At 44.8% G+C, this 21,238-nt stretch overlaps 2 protein-coding genes across 5 annotated transcripts in view; one reads left to right on the top strand and one right to left on the bottom strand.

The window, feature by feature from the left end:
• Positions 1-1,546: 1,546 nt before the first annotated feature.
• CCSAP (centriole, cilia and spindle associated protein) lies at positions 1,547-19,576 on the top strand. Of its 4 annotated transcripts, none has more exons than XM_084513151.1 (4): positions 1,547-1,920; positions 8,774-9,057; positions 11,004-11,193; positions 15,359-19,576. In XM_084513151.1, the coding sequence occupies exons 1-3, from the start codon at positions 1,590-1,592 to the stop codon at positions 11,175-11,177; spliced, it is 789 nt and encodes a 262-aa protein (XP_084369277.1). In that variant the 5' UTR covers positions 1,547-1,589; the 3' UTR covers positions 11,178-11,193; positions 15,359-19,576. The 4 variants fall into 4 exon arrangements, with proteins under 4 accessions (XP_084369277.1, XP_084369276.1, XP_084369278.1 ...); XM_084513150.1 differs by lacking the exon at positions 15,359-19,576 and adding an exon at positions 13,202-15,019; XM_084513152.1 differs by lacking the exon at positions 15,359-19,576 and having other exon boundaries at positions 1,547-1,908; positions 11,004-15,019.
• The window catches only part of RAB4A (RAB4A, member RAS oncogene family), a 19,505-nt gene continuing 14,533 nt past the window's right edge, over positions 16,267-21,238 (bottom strand). The window contains exons 7-8 of the mRNA XM_084513153.1: positions 20,586-20,746; positions 16,267-19,616 (exon numbers count right to left, since the gene is read on the bottom strand). Coding sequence (XP_084369279.1) covers positions 20,631-20,746 — 116 coding nt within the window. The 3' untranslated portion in view covers positions 16,267-19,616; positions 20,586-20,630. The remainder of the gene's footprint in view (positions 19,617-20,585; positions 20,747-21,238) is intronic.

The raw sequence follows: 21,238 nt of genomic DNA, 5'->3' as shown, positions 1-21,238 counted from the left end.
ATTTAAAAGCAGGATTCAAATTTCTGTTTTGGTTTGAATGGTGTCTTTACTTGTTTTTTTTTTTTTTTTTTTTTTTTTTAATGAAGGAAAAAAAAAAAACAGCAAAATTTGTAAGGGAGGAAATTCTCAGGCTCGTAAATATTGTAGTTCCTCATTCAGGCATCTGTGGAGCTGCAGTTGCTTAATGACTGGCTACTCTCAGCCCATGGAGGTCTCTGCCCTGATGTGCTGAAGCCAAAACTCATTAGGATTAAAAAAGTAAATGTTTATATAGCTACGCTGAGATCATCCAGAGCTGCTGTGCTGAGGACTGGGAGCGATCCCTGGCTGGGGCACATGGAGCTGTTCAGCTCCAGCTCTAGGAAGAGCTGTCCCTCGCCTCCTTCACCCCGCACAATCCTCCCCCAGAGCCACTGAATGTGCTCCAGGGCTGGTTTAGGATGGGGGCTGCCTGGAGGGACACCGGGCCCTATTGCCTGGTGGCTCCTGCACTGCTAAGGCCTGAAGATTGATAGTGGCAAGCCGTGCAGAATGTGCCTTGGGTAAGGTGTGGCTTTTGGCTTCGGTGTTGTTGGGTGTCTCCACAAGCTTCTGTTACAGGTCTTTTAATACAAATTGTCCCGGGTTATTTCCCCAAGTCTGGCTGCGGCCAATCTGCCCATCACTGCGGGGTGTGTGTGTGAGGAATGAAAGGGATATGCTGAAACCGGGGCGGGAGCTTGAGGACACGGCTTACCTCATAGCACACATGTGGCCGGGTGCTTGTTTTCATGCCAGCCAGGGCAAATGGCCCCAAAACAAGGCTGGTACAATGGAGGGAGGGGCAGGGGCAGCTGACAACAACCCTGCATTGCTTATGGTGTGCTAACATCTTGTGGGCCGGTATGAGGAGCAGCTACCTGCTCTGAAGGGTGCAGTTTGGGGAGAAAATGCAGAAGATGGGAGCTTGAGTTGTGGTGTTTCGTGTACGAAGGCTGAGGCATGTGTTAATGGCTGGGGGCAGCCTTGTGGGCACCCAGGGGGAGTTCGGCTCTGCAGCAAGTCAATCCCTTCCTCGCTGTCGGGAAGGGAAGCCATTGGTTGGAGTGTCCGTGAGCTGTGCTTGCCTAAACTGGGGGCAGAGCCTTTTTGGGGAGGAATGAAGAAAAATTCCGTGCACAAATGCTGCTCGGAGCTGACCCTGGGTGCCGGCGCCTCCCGCCCACACGGGCTTGCGGAAGGCCGCCAGTGCCCCCCTGCGGCCGGGCTCTGCCTGAGGAGCGGCTGAGGGGAGGCCTCATGGCGGCTGCAGCTCCCTCGGGAGGGGAGGGGAGCGGAGGGGCAGGCGCTGAGCTCTGCTCTCTGGGGACAGCGACAGGACCCGAGGGGACGGCGTGGAGCTGGGGCAGGGGAGGGGCCGTTGCCACCCCCGTGACGTCACACAGCGGGGGGATCCCCGCGCCGCGATTGGCTGCCCGCGGGCGGGGGGCGGGCCCGTGCGGCGCCGTTTGGGTTTAAACGCTGCAGCGGGCGGGGCGGGGCCCGGCCGGTGGCGGCGGCCGGTGGCGGCAGCGGGCGGCGGGCGCTGGGCTCCCGGCGTGGGCCCCGCCATGGTGGTGCCGGCGCGGCGCGTGCAGACGGAGTACATGAAGCGCTTCAGGGAGCCGCAGTGGGACGCGTGCGGCGCCTGCTACCTGGAGCTGCTGCGCTACCGCCTCAGCCGCCGCCTGCTGGAGCAGGCGCACCGGCCCTGGCTGTGGGACGGCTGGCAGCAGGGCGGCGGCAGCAGCAGCGGCGGCAACAGCAACGGCGGCGGCGGCAGCAGCACCGCCGGGTCCCCCTCGCCGCCCCCGGCTGCGCACGACGAGGAGGAGGCGGGCGGCGAGGCGGGGCGGGACGGACCCGGACCCGGAGCCGGAGCCGGACCCGGTAGGAGCGGGGGTGGCGGGGGTGAGGGGGGGCGCGCGACACCGGCCGTTAACGGCCGCCCCAACGGCCGCGGGCGGCTGTGGCGTGGGTGCCGGCAGCGGGGGGCTGTGGGAAGCGGCGCCCGGCCGCTTATGTAAAGCGTTGCCATGGAGCCGCCGCTTATGTAAGGCGCAGCGGCAGCAGCCCGGGTCTGCAGCCGGAGCAGAACCGGCCGCGTTGTGCTCTGTGCTAGCTTATGGCACCTTCTGGCCCCCCAAAAGCAGCGCTGTGGCACGGGCGGGCAGGTAGCGCTGCCACCGAGCTCTCAACACCGTTAACTTTCCATCCCCTAAAATGCCTTGCCTCACCTGTGCTGAAATGAGGCTTGATCCGGCAGCCGCTGACAGGTGTTTTGCGGCGTGTTTAGGGCCAGCTGCGTGCCCAGGGAGCGGGGAGTTAAGCCGCGTGCTGCTGGGGATTAGTCCTGGGGTTAGATGTGCTGCTTTGGCCTGGGGAGATCACATCGTCTGGCTTGATGTCCCCTGGGGCCTGAGCTTACCAGAACGGGCTGTACCCTGATATTCACAGCTCAGCCGCAGTCACTACCCTTAAAAATACCACATTAGCTTTAGCTCTGTTAGCTATTTCCTCCTCAGGAGGACTGGTGTTTCAGCGCCTGCTGGCGGTATAGCATTTTTTAACATCTATGGTGGGGGAAGATGGCAAGGCATCAGGAATGGTCACAGACACTCTTAAGAACACAGCCTGCTTGGGTTGAAGGAGCTGGAGGTGTGTTCTGCTGCTGGCTGCCCCACTACAGCTCTCCATCTCCCCACAGCCATACACTGATGAAAGCACCCCAGGTAGCCAGAATGTAACACTGTTAGTGGGTCTGATCTTGCTTTCCTCGAGTAGTATTTTGTAGTGCCTTGAGGAAAGGGGTATTGCAGAGTATGTGTGGAAGAAGCAAGTATATAGCAGCTCTGAGAAGCAGCACTGAGAAATCTCTCTGCTGAAGGAGCAGGGAATGGCAGTGTGGGAAAAGATGTGCTCTGTTAGGGTGGGCTAAAGGCTTGGTTTCTAGTGAGGGGAGTACAAAAGCAGTTGGGGCTCAGACCTTGGGGTTCCTGCCACTTCTGATGCAGTCTGAACACATGCTGATCCTGGGTGGATGTGGTGGGGGCCAGGATCTCATTCTTCTGTGTATCAAAGCAGTGGGGCACAGCAGGTAGCTTGCTGTGACCCAGGCTGACTGGCAGCTGGCGAGGCTTGAGGCTGCATGTGGGGATGCTGGGCAGTCCTTGGCCTTCCTGCTGCCCTCCGTGGCTGTCTCTGGAAGAGACCGTGGCTTGATTCCAGTTGGATCTGCTCTGGCAGCAGGTAAAAACTTGCTAGCTGCAGATGAGCTGCTCATACAGGTGTTTTCTGTGGCCAGTGAGGGTGTGTCTGTCCTGTGTGTGTGCATGGTTGTCCCCTCACCTTAGTGGCAAAGGGGCTGCAGAGCAATGCCAGCCTGCCCAGCTCTGAGCTCTTGGGCAGCTGTGCCTGTAGCTGGTGGAACTGTGCTGTGGCTACTCAAAGAGAACACCTCATCTTTGCTTAGGTTCTTCCCATTTACAATGGGAGAAAAATCTGTACCTGATCTTTGCTTCTCTGTAAAGCAACTTAGTATAAATATATTTTCTTGCAGGCATTTAAGAGCCTTAGTAAAAGGCCTGAGAACAACCCCGCTTAGGCAGCTGGATTAAGTGGAAATTTATATCAGTGTATAGCTTAGTGTACAATCAGAAAGCAAGTGACTCATTCAATATTAGGCAATTAAAGATGTGTTTTTCTTTTTAGCGACTGGCTAATTAAAAAGTGCAGAGGAGATAACACACAAACTGCCACCCTGTGAATCTTGCGTTATTCAACTGCCTTTTTTTTTTTTTTTTTTCTGGAGGAGCTTAATTATGCTGAAGTGCTGTGGGGGCAGCTGAGTGTGCTCATGCCAGTGACATCTTTTGTCTTCTGTATCTGGCATCCACCCACATGCTGCAGCATCCTGGTTGTTACCTGGCTACTGCTGCTTCCCTCTGTGCTGGGGGGAGCCGGATTTCTGGCTATGTGGTATCTAAAGTGACTGTGGCAAAGTATGTTTGGCCAGCAGTAATGTTGCTGAATGTCCAAATACTACCACACGCAGTGTTTTGTTTTTTTTTTTTTTGTAGAAGAAACAGAATTACCTGCTCCTCACACAGCTCCTACCCATGAGGGAGCACTGAAAGCTGCACAAATCAGCACTGCCTGACTTCAAGGTTTAGTGGTGCTGGTCTAAAGTACTGCCAGCATCAAACTCTGAGGTGACAACTAGGGCAAGTGTGTTTTGTCAATATATCTCATGCTGAAGTGGCAGCTGAGTGATGTTAAGGTGTGCTGAGTGGCAAATTTGGCATAATTCCTTCTGGCTCTTCGCTTGCGACACTGTTGGTGGGACTGCTCTGCAGAACATGTCCAGGCATGGGTGTGAGTTAAACATAATCCAAAGAAATCTCGACCTAAATCAGCTGGTTCAGTTGACGCATCCTCGGACCTGTCAACAGAACCCTGTGGGCTGGTGAGTGAAAGACAGGAGCTCTTGGCAGCGGCACAGCAGGCAAACATGTTTGTGAGATGATACTGCTGCGCACACATCCAGGATTAAGCCATCTTTCCATCCTTATTGTGATTTTTGCCTTCAGCACTTCTGTACAGAGGTCTGGAATGACAGCGGTGACAAGCTGGTGTCAAAGCAGTTGCCACACAAGAGTCTGATGGATCTGGATTTGTGCAGCTCAGTAGAAGATCCAATTTCAAACTCCTTCCTGGATCTTGTCTGTCATGATGCTGCAGGTGTAGTTGCTGGCTTATGTGCATGGGGAGGAGCAACTGGTGGTGGGGGAAGAAGGTAATGGTGTCAGCTTAGGGGTTACAGTACTGTGATCCAGTCACTTGAGTGTCTTTTGGGTGGAAACAAGCTTTGCCATCGAGTCAAGCCAAATTTCTGCCCAGCTGTGGGAGTTATTCATAGCCACAACTGCATATGTGCCCCCTCAAGAGGCCTTGGAGACCTGCCTTGCTTGGGGGTGTTGGCGCTTAGGGGACTGGTGTGCAGGAGGCTTCCCAGAGCAGGCACCTCTCAAACCCTGGCTTCAATGCTGCATCTGGACAGGGGAGCTCTGAAGGTGACTTGGGGGCAGAACCCAGAGTTTCCTGCTTTGGTACAAAATGCTTCTGAACCTGAGGTAGCCCTGTGTGGGGTGGACATCCCACACAGATGATAGAGTTGATCCCTGGGGACTTGTAGGTCTAATAGGAAGGCTGTTGGCTCTGCTGGCTTGCTGGAAGTACGTTTGGAATGGGATTCTTCTCAGCCTGGTAGAGCACACAGTGCTGTGGGAGGGAGAAAAGCTCCACCAACTCATGTTGGGCAGTGGAGGGGAGCTGTTATGCAAGTTGGGTGCTGCAGGAGGACTTAAGTGACCTCTTCTGGGCTGGAGCCTTCAACTGCCCTGTTGGGTGGGCCTGGCAGCCTTGTTTTGCTGCTAAGCACTTAATCCCCTCCTGTCCAGTGTGCTCTGCTTAGCATCCACGATGCAGTTCTGAAATGTGCTTTTTCCCTATCGTGGCTAATCCCCGTAATGCTGCAGCCAGTCGGTTCTGGGTTTCCTGTTCTATTTGCAGCACGCGTTCAGCAGTGCCTGCCGGAGCTGCCGTGCCGCAGGGGCAGGAGATGGCTGCTGGTGTATGGGTCTGCTTCTCTGCTGTCAGCTGCTGCCTTCCTGCAACAGGGGTGCCTCACGAAATTGCTGGGATATCTGCTGAAGTTTCAAATAAGATTTAAATAAATGTCTGGTGAAGACATCAGCCTTGTACCTTCACTGAGTTCATATAAATGAGCTGTAGGAGTGCACTCATTACAGTATCTGCTCTAATAGCAAGTGCACACAAGGTGCCATAGTATGCTCCAGCATACAGCATTTACTGCAAGGCTGAGCAGGATTCTGCGTGCCATTTACTCATATGCTTTTATAGCTATTTTGGGACAGGCTGGCTTCGTCATTTCTGCACCAGCTGGGACTGGATCCGAGGGAGCAGCATCCAGGCTCGTCTGTTGCTTTGAAGTAAGGCTACCAATGTGATTGCGGAGACCCCGCTTTCCTGTATTTTGGAGACTCTAAATGCCATCTTCCATGGCTTGTGAACTCCCGTGTTGTTGTGCTCTCCTGTGGAGAAGGAAGGTGCAGTTTTCCTGGGCAGGATGGAATGGCTTCTTTCACCGAGTGACTCATTGCATATCTGACAGCAACATGTCCTCCCTTCACTGTGTTATTCTCTGAAACGTCGCTGACATGCTCAAAACAGTGCCTCCTCCTGATATGGCCTCTTGCATGTGGAAGAGGACCAAGCTGGTTCCTCTTTAAGAGCGGGCAGTGTAGAGGAACTTGTAGGTAACAGGCTACAAGGGGATGCCTCTGTGCTGCCTGTTGCAGCTGGGCTGCATGTGCTGCCTTGTCAGCAGTGAAGCTGTGCCCTAGAGCCCAGGATGCCACGCAAAGCTGGTGTTTTACCACACTGGGGTCACTGCTTTTCACATTTATCCAGCTTTGGCTGTCACTGAAACCTTGTGTCTGATATTTCAGTATGTGGCCACTCGTTGCTCTCGTTCTGTCACTCTGCTGGCACCGGCTGCTTTCCTTGGCTGTTCTCTAGGGGCACTCAATCGGACTCTGGATGCTGCTGTGTTGCTGGCTACTTCTAGCAGCTACTTGGCCATGCTGCAGTGGCATCTGCTTCTGAATGCTGCACCTGCACAGCCTGGAGTGCCCAGCACCAGGTGCTGTGCTGGTTTGGCAGTGAGTAGGAAATGAACAAGCTGAGCAGCTGAGGCAGCCCACCTCGGGGCAGTGCTGGGGCGTGCAGCGGATTATCCTGTACCCTGCTGGGGCAGAGCGAGGGTACGAGTGAAGCACTGCTGTGCCAGGTGGGTAACTTCCATTCTGGTGAAGCTGGGTGGATGCTGGAATGAAATTAAAGCGGTGTCAGATTGGGCATGCATGAGCTTGATTAGCTAAATCACAGCGATTAGCATGAGCGGTTGCTGTTGTGTCATGGGATGGGCAAGTCTCTCTGCTCTTAATGAAGATACTGCTGTGAAGTTTGCTCTAGTTGTTTGTGGTCAACCTCTCAATATGTAAGCAAGACAAATTCATTCTATATCAGTGGAGGAATTCTTTCCATACACACCAGCGTGTGCTGGTGGTTGCTGGAAGCACACGACTTGCAGTGTGGGCAGCTTGCAGCTGGTGCGGCAGGAGTCCTGCATGTTCAGCTTGCTCTGCAAGCAGCTTGACGGCACCACTGTGTGTTCAGGGCAAGGCTGCAGCTCAAGCTCAAAGGTAGCCCTTCGCAGGGAGAGCTCTTAGCAGCGGACTGCTGTGCTGTTAGGTTAATAGGTGGCTTTGGTTGCCTTTTAAACAAAAGGTATGGTTGGCCTAAAAGTTACGGAAAGACTGGGTCGTGATGTCTGCTTGTATAATGTCTTATTGTATATTATATATCGTCTTGTATAATGCTGATCTGGCCTTCAGTATCAGTCTAAGTGTGCAGATTTAAATGATGCATATTAGGTTCTGTAAACGTTAATGTCTGGTGGACAAATGCTGCACCCCTTTGTCACCTGGTGCTATGGGAACAGGCAGGGCCTTTAGGGATCTTGGGTAGGGAACTGGCCAGAAAGCTGTTGGTATAATTAGAGCTTTATCCTCATACAGCGTTTTTAGCAATTAGCATAGCTTTATTATTACCTAATTTTTAATCACCTGGGCCCTTTGCAGTGTGGGTCAAGTACTGAGTAAACCACATGGAACACAGTAGTCATGACTTAGACTTGGAATACACAAAATCACTCAAATCCCTTTCATCTTGGAGGACGATGACCATGGTGGTATCGTTTGCCATCCAGCAGCAGTTCTGGTACAAGGCCCACTTGGAAGCAGCAGATGCTGATTTTTATGGGTAACATCTCATGTGCTGTTGTACTTCCTTCGGTGGTGGGGTCACTGCATCCTGGCAGCCCCGCCATGGGGGCTTTCATCGTGCTGGTGGGCAAGCGTGCTTTTCTCAGTGCTGATCACCCTGCTTGTAGGTAACTGCTGTATAAAATGGCATTGGTTATATCAGCCCTGTTGTGTGGTGTCAGGGGGTGGTGACTGACATGCTGTTAGGGAAGGTGTGGAAACTAGTCTAGGGCAGCACTGCCTGCTGTGTGATGCTTTAAACACAAGGCATTCTTCACTGAATAGATAGCAAGGGTGATGTTGATTGCTTTATAAATCTTTGGTTCATATTTCCCTCTCCGATGTAAACAGCAAACCATAACCAAGATGTATGCATGAATAATCAGGGAGCTTGAAAATGCACTCTTCTTTCAGTGGATGTCTGTAATATGAGGGATTTATCTTACATAGCTTTATCAGGCTTGTTCTCTGGCTGGCAGCATCTACATGCCGTTCAGCAGTCCATCTGTTTGCTGTCTGAAAGATGAAAGGATGAAACTGCGAAGATGGAAGATCACTGGAAACATTCTTAGTGCATTTACAGTGCTGCCTGGAGCTATTAGGCTTCTGTAGCCTCACTAGCGAAAGGCACATTTAAATGTGTGGAAGCTGATGTGCAGAGGGATGGGCTTGGAAATATCAGTCACTAAGGAGTGAAGGCATTTGAGTGAGGTATGCCTTTGCTGCGGTGGAATTAGTGACGTCTTCACTTGCTGAAAAAAAAGTGCAGCTTCAGTGACATATCAAGAGGCTGTGCAGATAGGCATGATTGTTATTGGGAGCTCAAAGCAGACCTTTCTTTTTTTCAGAAAAAGAAAGAGAAGATCAAGAAAAGCATCAGAAGGAAGAGCAAGAAAAAACTGTAGAACAGACTTCCACAAAGGAAGCAGATAAAACCAGCCGTACAGGACGACGTCCAAGCCGAAGTGCCTTGTCCAGTCGTAACGATCGAAGATCAGCCAAAAGTCCTCAAAAGACAGATGCACCAAAGGAGAATAAGCATCCATTTGCTCTGTATGGGTGGGGAGAAAAACAGACAGATACTGGAAGCCAGAAAACTCACAATGTCTGTGCTTCTGCTTCAGTGAATGAAGTAAGTAAAAAGCTTCTATTTAAGTGAGAACTGATGACTTAGAGCCTAGAAAAGACACATGGCTAATATCTAGGTAAAACTTCCAAGGATGCTTTTATTTGTCATTGCTTGGGAAACAGGGCTTCAACAACCTGTTCTGTTGTGGGTGGTACTGTCCTGCTGTGGCTATGCTATGTCATGCAGGAGTGGAGTTAGGGGCTTGCTTTGTTTCCTTTGAGAGCTGGTGTCATCCCTCCAGGTTTGGCTGTGCTTGGAGTTGTGTATGAGCAGAGTTTGGTCAGATTAGTCCTTCTGCGCAGTACAGTATTTCTGAGAAAAGGCTTTCAAAAAAAAGAAGGTAAGTGTCAAAAAACAAAAACATGTTTGGATGCCTAGCTCTGCTTGCTGCAGAGTCTTTGTGTGTTGCTAAACCCTGTTTTATAAAGACAGCCAGTTTTCTACATTATCCAGTTGAGTTTGCAGAGTCTAGCTTTGGTGATACCAAAAACCACTTTTTAAAAAAGAGAGTTAACTCACTAGAGTTAACACTTCTATGTGGTAGTCAAGAACTTGGGTTTGGTGTGGAGGGGAGAAGCAGAGGAAAGTTCAGAGAGATCTACCTAACTGTAGTTATGTACTGTCAGTACAGTATTGTCATTAATAATAAAGGAAAAGTTACAGCAGTAAACTTCAAGATGTTTGACATGTCTGACTGCAGTAGCTGTTAACTGTTAACCTGTTTTGAGCAATACTTGGAAGTTCTGATTAATGCCTGGCTATCTCGTTTCTGGCTGTAATAGTGCTACCAGCAAAACTGGCTGTTTTAAGTGTACTGCTGCATTCTGAACTTCATGAAAAGCAGCAGGTGGTTAGCACCAGGCATCCCAAAGCTGGGATCTGAATCTCTGAGTCTGAATCCCTGAGCCAAGATACCTGAGGATTAATGTGGTGGATGTGCTCTTGAGTGTGAGGTGCAGCTGACTTCCAGCAGGCTGTTTTGGAAAGGGTTTGAAGCATTTTCTCCTTCCTGGGAGAGTCCAGCTGAACTCTTAAGGAAATGAAGAACGGGACCTGCAGCTTTTGGAAGAAGCTGCCTGTCCTGATAAGGGACACTGTTACTGGATTGATAAGCTTGGATCAGCAGTGGAAGATGCTGACTGGTGCCTTGTTGAAGCCCAATAGATGTTAATGCCAAACTTGAGTGGAGAGAGATACTGTGGAAGACTTCTAACATTGCTCATGCTAGAAACAAAGTTGAAGAACCCTTAAGGGTCTCTGATTTGTAGTGAGTGGCAGGATTCCTCTCAAACAGTTAAATAATTGAAAGCCATGGTAGTGCCCTGTCAGTAGGGGTGGCTCTGTAAGGAGGGACTGCTTATAGCCTGCCTAGGTCACTTTTCTTGGATGTTTCAAAGTTGTTACTCTCCTCTTGAGATGAGATCTTTAAGTCTGGAAACAGAGGCAAGCAAACACAAGCTGGCTATTAAGACCAAATTTGGTGAAAATGATAACTTGAATATTCATCAGGACACAGGTTTTTATATTTAAACGTCAAGAAGTTCTTTGGTATCTAGTGAGCAGTCTCTAACCATTGATGTTACTACTATGCCTAGATCTTAAGGGATACATACTGAGGGATAATTAAGAGTTTTCTATGGTAGAAATAGGAGAAACAAGGCTTTTTAAAATGTCAGAGTTAAGATTCAGAGAAACATTAAAGATTTTTGCAGTCTTTCCCACCACGAGGTGGGGGAAATATTGCAGAGTAGAATTTGAAGCATCTCTTTTTGGAAAAGTTCTGTGCTTCTTTTTTTATTAGTGGTGCAAATTACATGAGAAAATGTGATCTTCCTAGCAAACCCTGTTTCTTCAGAATGGGGGTTGGGATAAATAGCAAGTGCCCCTTGGCTTTCCTGGGGGCTTCCTAGCCTGTTTTCCTGCTTGTAACACTAACTCTGGTCTTCCAGATTCATGAATCTGCTCTACGAGCAAAGAACAGGAGACAAGTGGAGAAAAGGAAGCTTTCTCAGAGGCGAGTACGATCCGCAGAAACAGAGAAACCTTGCCGGATAAAACCTCCCCCGCCAGACAACCCGTGGATGACAGAGTATATGAGATGCTACTCAGCAAGAGCTCGGTGAAATTGGATTCCATTAGGTATCATCATAAAGTTTTGCCTATCAGGACACTGGTGCAAGGAACCAAACTACTTATGCAAGGTTTTTATAGGGAGTTTCCAGCTGTTAAAATATTTGTTACAGTATTTTTATCTTGGCTACCTACCTCACAGTGGGGTGTATAGTTGGAGCCATAACATTTGAAGCGGCTTTTAGATATAGCTACCCAAATTTTTAAACAATTCCCCTTTTGGGAATCTTTGTAATGCGTTTCAGTTGACTTGTTTTGGGGGTGGGGGGAGTGGAGGGGGAAGCCTGGCATACTGGCAATCAAGGCAAACATTTTTTGATCTTGGTTATGAGTAATCTGCTGTCCCTTACTTCAAAGTTAAGCCCTCCAAATCATGGGGAGGTGGTATTATATTAGGGGGGAGAGACTTTAAAGGTGTGATGGAGGTGCCTTTGTATTTATAGTACTATTGAGTCGATATTTCTACCAAAATAAGTGTATTAAGACAGGCAACAGGGAAGCCAGTAGGTCTGGTAAGCAGCACTAATAAACATAGATGCTTTTTAGGCAAATGCCAAGTGTTGTCTGTATATAGAGGCTTTCAAAAAACTTGCTGAATCGGTGAATCTGGTGATACTTTCTAATTTTCACTGCTGTTACAAAGGTCATTGTAATAAACTACTAATTATCAGAGCAGGTAACAGCTACAGGATCATTTTGCTGTTGCTGTGCCTATTGTACCAAATAACTGATGTAGACAATCATCTCACAGCTGCTGCTCGATAGGCAGTTGCTTGTTGTACCAGGATCAACTTGGCACCACTGTATTAAGCTTGTGGTCAACTTATTCTACATTTAATCATGTAAATGCCGGTTTATCGGTGGGCTGGCTTCTGTCTAGTGAAGTCTATTTTTAACACTTAGGAATATCTGCGCTCAGTGGGGTTAGACTGCAACATGCATTCCATGTGGTGGTATTGTATGAGTGTGCTTTTAGGGGTTTAAAACTTAAATTATTTTTGATGATGCTTGTAGGTGAAGCTGAGAAGCTTTCTGCCCCCAAATTGGTGCAGAACTCCTTGCTAGTGGGGTGAGGGCTAGAGAAGGAAGGAGAGGTACTTTTTAGTAAAGAAGCCTTTTAGTAAAGAATACATATATATAAAGGAGCTTGAACACTTTCAGTTTGTAGGTCTGTTATGTATTAAGAGTCATTGTTTGTCAAATTCTTAGTGTTTTTTCTCCTCAGGCTGCTGTGTATGACTTGTTCAGTTTGATAACTAAGCTTTAGGCAGACTATTCCTGTAGTTGTGAGCTTCAAGATTTTGTTCAGATGTGCTGTGTGTTAGTTATGTACGTTGCTTACCTTTAACACCTTTGCAGCTCGCTTTTTACAGACTAGACAACTTCTCACAGTAAGCACACTTGCACTTCTGCAGCAGAAGCCTGTGCCTGTCTTCGCTTCACTGCACCATCTCAGTGAGTAAGCAGGACTAGAATTGCTGCTGCAACAAGGGACAGATGCGTAGTTGAGTTTGGTTGTGGATGTTTTTGAAATGTGGAGGGACCAAACACTGCTGCCTTCTAGTATTAATTGTCACATCAAAGGCTTCATTAATTTCAGTCTTACTAAAGTGTCTTTGACCCCATGAAGTTATAACCTGATTTTCAAGTATAAAGCTTTACAAGTCCTAATAACTCTTGTTCAGGCTACTGACCAGAGATCTTACAGCTTCTAAAGCTGGGGAAGCAGAGCATGACTAGGTATGTTTATACATGGCAAAATGACTATATTCCAAATTCTTAGTAGGCCACAGTTTAGAACTTTCTAAAACTTCAAAACTCTGTTCAAAACTGAGACAAACTATTTGACAAAATGCTTTTTATTCCACATGGGATTTTTACTTTTTTTTTGCATGCTGTTTTTCTTATTTAAATAGCTTTTGTAAAGATATTCAAGTTGCTTTGACACTTTGAATTCAGAAATCCACCCTAGTTTTGAACAACAGTATCACGGCACTAACTCAGTACTATTTACCAGCCTTACTCAATACAGCCTGTTCCTGTCGCCCAGGATGCTGTGTACACCTCTGGCTTTGTAGACTTCATGTGACCCTAGCAGATGGACTGTGTGCCCTCAGTGTGTGCCCACATTAAGCAGTTTTCTTGATCATGGACTTGCCACACTTTCCAAGACAGCTTCCAGAGTTCTCTTCCCGCTGAGAACGGAGGAGCCAAGATGACTGTGCCTGCCTTAAGTACCCATTCTTGGATAAGATGGATCTCCTGTTAGATGTTGGACTAGGGGCTTTAAATGTCTTCTGCCTTGGATACTGGGTACCAAACCTGGAAAGTCTCAAAACAGGGTCGTTCAGGTGTTCTGTAGAACATGAGAAACTTTCAGCAGCATCTGGGCTGCTGTGTACTAAGGAAATATTCTAGTTCTTATCCTAGTCTGGACAAGAGCAGTTCCCCACCAAAAGTAAGTTAGAAGATAGTGACAGAACTGGATCACGTGAGTCACTTGTGTTTTTTAAATGGTCTGTAGCTAAAAATCTTGGGTGCTATGTTGGTACAATTTTAGTCTGAGTAATGTAATGCCTGAAGTGAGGGGCAAATTATTCTGCTGATCAGGTAGCTTTCTTATATTTGGGCGTTATTTGACTTTTTAAAAAAGGTGGTTAGTAGATTTGCTCAGGCTCTGTGAACTAGTATAGTCCTGATAACTGCAAGTTGTATATGCAAAATGTTTAGTGTGCCAGGCTGAGGTCTGGAAAACTCTTCTAGTGTTCTAGCATGAATTTTGATGAACAGACAAATGACTTGGAAAACAGAACTTTCAAGTGTCAAAGCTTTAACTACATTCCAGAGATAAAGGAGCAGGTCGCTTTGCATCAAGTTTGACTTTGCTTTCCATTCTAGATAATGTTTACCCTATCAATGAAGAAAGTTCAGACTTGTCTTGCCATAGACTTTAGAATTGAGCCAAGTTATGAATGCTTCTCACTCCTGTTTTACCAGTAAAACCTTGTAAGAACACAGTCAATACTCAGTTGTCCAGTTTTCATTGAAGTAACTGTTTATTCCTTTCAGTTTTTGAAAGCACTCAGCCAAGTGAAATGACTTTCACAGTGTAATGCTGCAATTTAACTATAGTGTTGTATAGACTCGTGTTTACAATGTGAAACGTTGCAATGAAAACTGCATATGAATGTCCCTGTGAAGTACAGTAGCATGCCTGTTCAGTCACTGCTGTCACATCTCTGCAGCTATGAACTATGGTGGTCTTTACTGGAAGCTGAGATAGTCAAGGTGATTCCTAAATTTAGAGCCAAACTTAACTGCGAGGGACAGACCTGAATGTGTGGTAACGAATTCTATCAAGGTACTCAATGCATATTAATCGAATGTTAACATCTATGGAAGTGCATACTGCCCTTCTAATTTTTATGGTATAAATGCAGTATAACTGAACTATGAAGGCCTCTGATTTTTTTTACTGATAAGGACCAAAATCTAGCAATCTGAGGACTGATGTCCAATAACCTGCATGTGCCAGTTTATTTTCTAGCTCAGTTAGTGCACTCAGCAGCAAAGCCATATGTAGAGCCTGACTCAACACCTTGACAATAGCGCCTATAAAATTAGGGGTAGAAGTGAATGGGAAGCTGCCTCAGCTATTGTTAGCACTGGATTCACTTTAAATCACTTTAAAAATTCTAGGGAGATACCATCTAAGCTTGAAGCAATATGTGTTTTTTAAAGTTTTTAATAGTATATGTTTTTAATGCTTCTGTATTGTCTATATTTAATAGTGTAGTGTCAACTTGTATATGTGAATAAAATGAGTGACACAGTATCCTGGAGTGCTTATGCTGTGGTGTTCTTTGGGTCTCAGTTTTGCTACAGGGCTCTTGTAGACTGCATGCAGACTATATACAGCCTCTGCTTCTCCCATATCCTCTTCCCTTATGGAGTGTAAGTGACAAAGGTAACTAAAACCACTCTTTACAGAACCAAGTCATCCTGAGAGCTGAGTTTTTCCTACATTGTTCCTAAAACTCTCCCATGATTTTTAAAATTTCCTTTCCTTAGATGACTCATTTAACGTAGCATAAACTCAAGGAAAAAACAGCTTGTTACAGTTTTGGCTCTGTCTCAAATGCAGGCTGAAGTCCTCGTGAATCTTCCTTTATAGCTAGAAAAAGGGTAAAAAATGGTAGTACGGGGAAAAGGCAAGAAGCTGCATCACTAAGAACGAGTATGATGTTGCAACTGGGAAAACTTTTCAAATAAGTTATTTAAGAATGGCTGCACTGAGTTTCTACATGCTTCTGTGAGTGTATATATATATACTGAATGAGGAATACAACTCAAACTACCAGGTATGTTTTTCCCTTAAGTCTTAGTTCCTTCAGTGAATTGAATGTGAATGCAAATGAGCAATATACACAAATAACTTCTCAGTGTTCTTTTTTTAAGGCTCAAGAGGCATAGTTCCTGTTGGAGATGTATCTAATTGAGTACAAAGAAAGGGGGATAATCTGTTGCTAAGTAGGTTGTAGAAGTTATAAGAGCATATACAGGATTCAGGTTGCACAGAAACATCTTCCCTTTGCTTTTTTTAAAAATGTATCTTCTGAAACCATGTTCTCCAGGAGCTCTAGACAGATACATCTTCTCTAGAAATTAATCGGTACTGGAATCCTTAGAGCAAAAAGGCAAACCCAGCAAGGCTAAGAACCAAGTAACTGAATGCAGCCTCGCAGCTCAGACATGCAGGAGCTGAGATTCTCTGTGGAAGGCAGCCTTGGCAGCTGCTGCCTTTCTAACAGTGGGTGGCAGCAGCAGTGCTCCAGGGCGGGGGCTGCCTTGTGTGGTGGGGGTGCTGGGGGAGCTGCTTGCCAGGGAGAAATACAGTGACTGCTGCTGGGAAATGTGCTGAAACTGTGCTCCAGTTCTCCTAGCTGATATTCTACCAGCTCAGCTTCACCATGAATTCAGCAAAAGTGTTCTTTTTGGTTTTGAGGCCATCTAATATTTGTCGTGTGGATGTAGCTTATCAGGCAGAAGTGAAAATAAACAGGATTCGCAGTACAACACCTAGAAAATCAAAGTTTCTTTATTTGGGGTTAAATACAAGCATGAAATGAGATAGTATAGGCCAGCAGCCTCATTAAAAGGCAAGACAGGATTTGATAAGACATTTAAATCTTCTAAAGCTCTGAATGGTTAAAGTTCCATATCCAGTAAATCCTAGGATCCGGGTGCCTAGTATTTTGTATAAAACTAAGCCATCTTGCTTTGGTAAAGTAAGAACTTTACACTAAAAACCATACATAATTTAACATTTATCACTTAGTATTATGTGAGCTAGGTTTGGTTTGCTGTGTGAACTATAATATTAAAGCTTAAAATTGATTCCAGAGCTCTTATGGGCATGATGGTTATTTTTAGAAATAAAAATACTCAGAGGAAAAGAGTAAACAGCAAAGCTTAGAAAGCTACTGCTTCCAACAGTATTCTCCTCAGAAGCTGCCATTTTAGAAAGTATCTTTTTTAAATGTCAGTGAGATACAGCCTAAGGGTGCAACACTTCACAAAACATGTATATTAACCAGATATAATATGTGCTAATATAGTAATGGTCTAAGTATAAGAAAATGGTAAAAACCTGGCAAGCCTGATTATAATGAAGGTATTCTTTCCTTCCTCATGGGAAAGGGACAGCATAAGACAATTTGTTAAAAAATAAAACTGTGCTTACTGCTGCTTAACCACAGACACATTACCAAAATGATCACATGAGCTAGTATAAATGAAGGGCCACTCTTGTATATAAAGGGAAAAGGACAGGAACATATTTTTAAAATAAGAAACACCCTGTAGAGCGCTTTCTTTCAGCAGTGTACTACTACAAAGCAACAGAAGTAACAACACTTCCCCCCATTTCAACTGTTACTGTAATAACAAGTTTTGATCAAGTGCCAACCCCACTTCAACCATTTTAACAGTGCTGGAAGGGAGACCTTTGGCTTCATCTGTGCTGTCATGGCAGGCAGGTGCACAGCTTTTATTTTTGTGTACCAAGAAATCTGATTAGATCATGGGGAACACATTCCTCTATCATTTTTCCAGTATTTCAGTATTGGTTTGGGGTTTCAGAACTGACAGCTTTAGCCCCAACCTCAAGAACTGTAGCAAAAATGCAACACACTCAGCTGAACAATCTGCCATTTGGACGTGCTGGAGGAGGTAACTGCATTCACCATCTACTTCGGGGAACTTGCTTTTCGAGTAATGGAAGCCAAAATGTCATGACTAAGACAGGTAAGGTTACTTGGAGTTCTTCTTGTAAATGCAGGATTAATATTAACAAGTATATTTTTGAGACAGTTTATCAACAAAAAAAATGCCTTGGAATAAATTCTCACCAGTTATATAAAAATCCAAATCTTAAGATATACATAGAGAGCTATAACATGAAAAGCTTTTGATCTTCCAACCTTTTTAAAATTAAGCCTAGACTTTTCTAGTACATAGCAAACTTAATTATTTTGTACTTTGAATTCAGAGATGAGCCAAGGGTATATAACTTTGCAATGAGCATCTATTTGAACTGAAAGTGTCTGGACTTTTCTTTTACATGCAATTCTAATTCCATGGAAAACTGTATACTGCTCCTCTCCGTAGCACTTTTGGTTTGCTCTCGTGCATTAACCGCCCTCTGAACTAGAGCCTCAGTTTAGTTTTCTGATTTATTTTTTAAATGGGCATTTGACTGATGTCCCTTAAATAGGGAAGATTCACATATAGAAAAATAAAGCATTTTTACCCTTAGAATTTGAACACTGAGCTATTTTGTGTTGATTTGTACTTCCAGGATAACATCCCCTTTCAAGTTAGAAATCACTGGTGATATTTTTACTTGTGCTTCAGTGCAACTGAAATGTCACTCCCCCCCACCAGTTTGAGTTTGGCTACCCCAAGAAACATGAACTTATTTCCACAGCTCCACAAAAGCCCCATCTCTTACCTGATCAGTTGTCATGACACTGACAAAATGGTATGCACTACTTGTGGTTCTCTCCTCCCTCTTGAACCCTCTGCAAGTCTCTTCTGTCTCCAGCTAAGCAATGACAACAGGATTCCTGATCTCTTGTTTCATACCTCTTCCCCACCATACAAAAACAGCAGAAGGGAAGAATGAATTCTTCTAACATATAAAAACCAGCACCAAGGCTGAAGATTTCATTGATGAGCTTCACAGGAAGAAAGACCTACATCAGTAGTATGCATTTTTTTCTTCTATCATGCAAGTCTTCTGGAAGCAATGTGGATAGCATTATATAGTATCTAAACAAAAGTTAAAATGTAGAACTCCAGAAAGGCAGAATCCAAGTTCCTTAAAGTCTAATGTTACAATTCAAGTTCTTAGTTGTACTTTATAGGTGTTTAAGAACAAGATAATACTACTCTAACTTTCAAATGTTCAGGATAGTCTAGAAAAAAACACTTGGGTTCAGGTTGTACTTTACCAGGTATGCTTCACCAGAAATCATTTTCACCAGTTAATTTCTTAGTCAGAAGTAAGAGGTTAAATAGAACTCTTACTGTGATGGTTTTCCATAAGCCCCTGCACTGGAATTACAAAACACACAGGAGATGCACAGCTCCGTTCACATATACATACTATAAACATAACACCAGTGCTAAACAAAACATCAGAACCAAAAAAAATCCAAGATGCATGTCAGTTGACAGCCATTTGAGAGATTTAAAAGCATTTTTCTGAACTTCTAAGTTCTGGTAAAATAACTTCAAAATATATTTAAGAATTATGATAAAATAGGAAATGTGAACTTCAATAAAAATGACTTCTCCAATTTGATGTGCTACAAAAAGTTAAGTATGGGTCTAACCCTATGTTGAAAATCACCTGTGTAAACACCTTGTCAGAACGTGTCAAACTAAGAAGGAAGAACAAACAGCCACCTCTTACTGACACTGCCAGTGGTTTTATAATATATGGCATAAATATAAACTGTTGTGCGACAAACATGACAAAGCCTACCTCAGTTATATTTCAGTTTATATGATAAAAAAATAAAATATTAAACTGCTCGTAGTGCAACATTCTATCATCATAGAAGTATACCATGCTTTGTAAATTTACTGTTACATTATTTACAGTATATAGCAATGCTTTCAACTAAAGATGAAAGAACAAAACTAGGCAACAAAATGTTTACATACAGGTACCACCTTAACATTGTCCACTGAATTATCAGCTTCCCTTTACAGGCTTTGTGTCACATGGACGTTCTTCCACCCATAGCACACAGCGCACCTTTCTGTCAGCAGTCATCTGCTCTGTCTGGATGTAGTGGAAAGGCGTGTTTAAAAACTGCATAGCTCTCAAACCTTGTTTCTTCAAACGTCATTTACATGGACAGCTGAAAAATACATAAGAACTCCATCACTTACACTGACCAATGTGAAATCTCAAGAGCTGAAATAAGATCAATAAATAGGCACTGCTGTGCAGCCATACAGAGCTGGACTAAATGAATACCCCTTTTAGCAGTCTTAGTTGAAGGATGGTATTTTGTAGGAGGAAAAAAAAAAAGGGAGGAAAGCAGTTAAAGGATTCTCATGCATTATTTAAAATTCTGGGCTTTAATTGGGAGCTAAGCTCCTGGAATATAGAACAAAATATGAGAACACATAATTGAATGTGGCCTTATTTAACGTTCTGTAAAGCTTCTGCTGGCAGTTTGAGTAATGCTGCCATGCACTGCCCAAATTGATAAAAATGAATACAGTAAGAGTGACGTAGTAACTATGCTTCCAGTAATAGCTTAATTTGATATCACTGCCCTCATGTCAGAGAGCTAAGGCTTAATGAGGCTGGAACAACTTATACACAGCAATTCTTTAATTACCCTCAGTGACTAAGGGAGAAAGTGGGAAAAAAACAGTCAGTGGAAGCTTGAAATCCAGTACTACCTTTCATTTCCCAGTGTCAGTCTTTAAAGTCCATTATTTTTCAGAAAATACTGTCTAATAGTTTTGGGTAAGATACTGCCCCCATGCGTTTTGTGAATTCTCATTCCTAGTAATATTTATTCACAATATCATGGAAATGATTCACTTTTTCTACAGAGCACTAGGTAAGTATCAGAAGAACAATGCATTTCAGATACACAGAATTTTCAAATGTTTTCCGCAGCATTCCTCAGAGTAAAAACCTCAAATACAGCAGTAGGAATACTACTCCTGTGTAAACCTCTACTGTGCATTATTTCATTAGATTCCATGCTGCTGCTTTTACAGGCTGTGAAACTGAAAATGCCAAGCAGTCAGTGTAGCCCATTTATGAAATATAGTAGTTTACCAAACACCACAAGATTTTTCTAACTTACCTTCTGTATCTAAAGCAAGTATTTGGAATTTTGTGCTTTGCTTCTTTAACACCCACATTCTTGAGCACTTTGTGCTTGTGCTCTACGTGGCGATCTCAGCTGTCTCAAGGCAGCGTCTCCATACTGAATACCTGAGCCCATTCTTTCCGGATCTAGTTCTCCTGAGGAGAAACAAAATGGTCACAGAGGATGGATCACTTACAAATAATACATTCCACTTTAAACGACATCAGATACAAACATAAAATGCTGTTCTGCTCTAGTTATGGAGAGATCTATTGCAATTCTGTTTATTTGTAGGCAACTCTAAAACCATACTATTTTCTCCTGTAATTACAACTGCGTGCCCTTAATCATAACGACAAAGCAGTTCGTCTCTGAGCTAGGCTGCAGCAGAAGTGTTTTTGCACTACTTCTAACAAAGGAAATACCTAAAATGTGTTCTGCAAACACTGTTTCATGTTAAAAGACACCTGCTTTCAGAGACTAACAAGCAAGCACTGTTAATACTAAGCCAAACAGAAATGGATCAATCTGACAGTAAGATTCTGCACAGCACTGCTCCCGGAGGAAATGGCCTCAGCCTTCCTGGCTACTGCTAATCCATTTCTGTGGCTGGTTTACTTCACACCCAGTGCCTTCAGAAATGCTCT

This window comes from Aythya ferina, assembly GCF_964211825.1.
Source record: "Aythya ferina genome assembly, chromosome: 3".
Lineage (NCBI taxonomy): Eukaryota > Metazoa > Chordata > Aves > Anseriformes > Anatidae > Aythya > Aythya ferina.
This window is presented reverse-complemented; position numbering and strand designations above follow the sequence as displayed.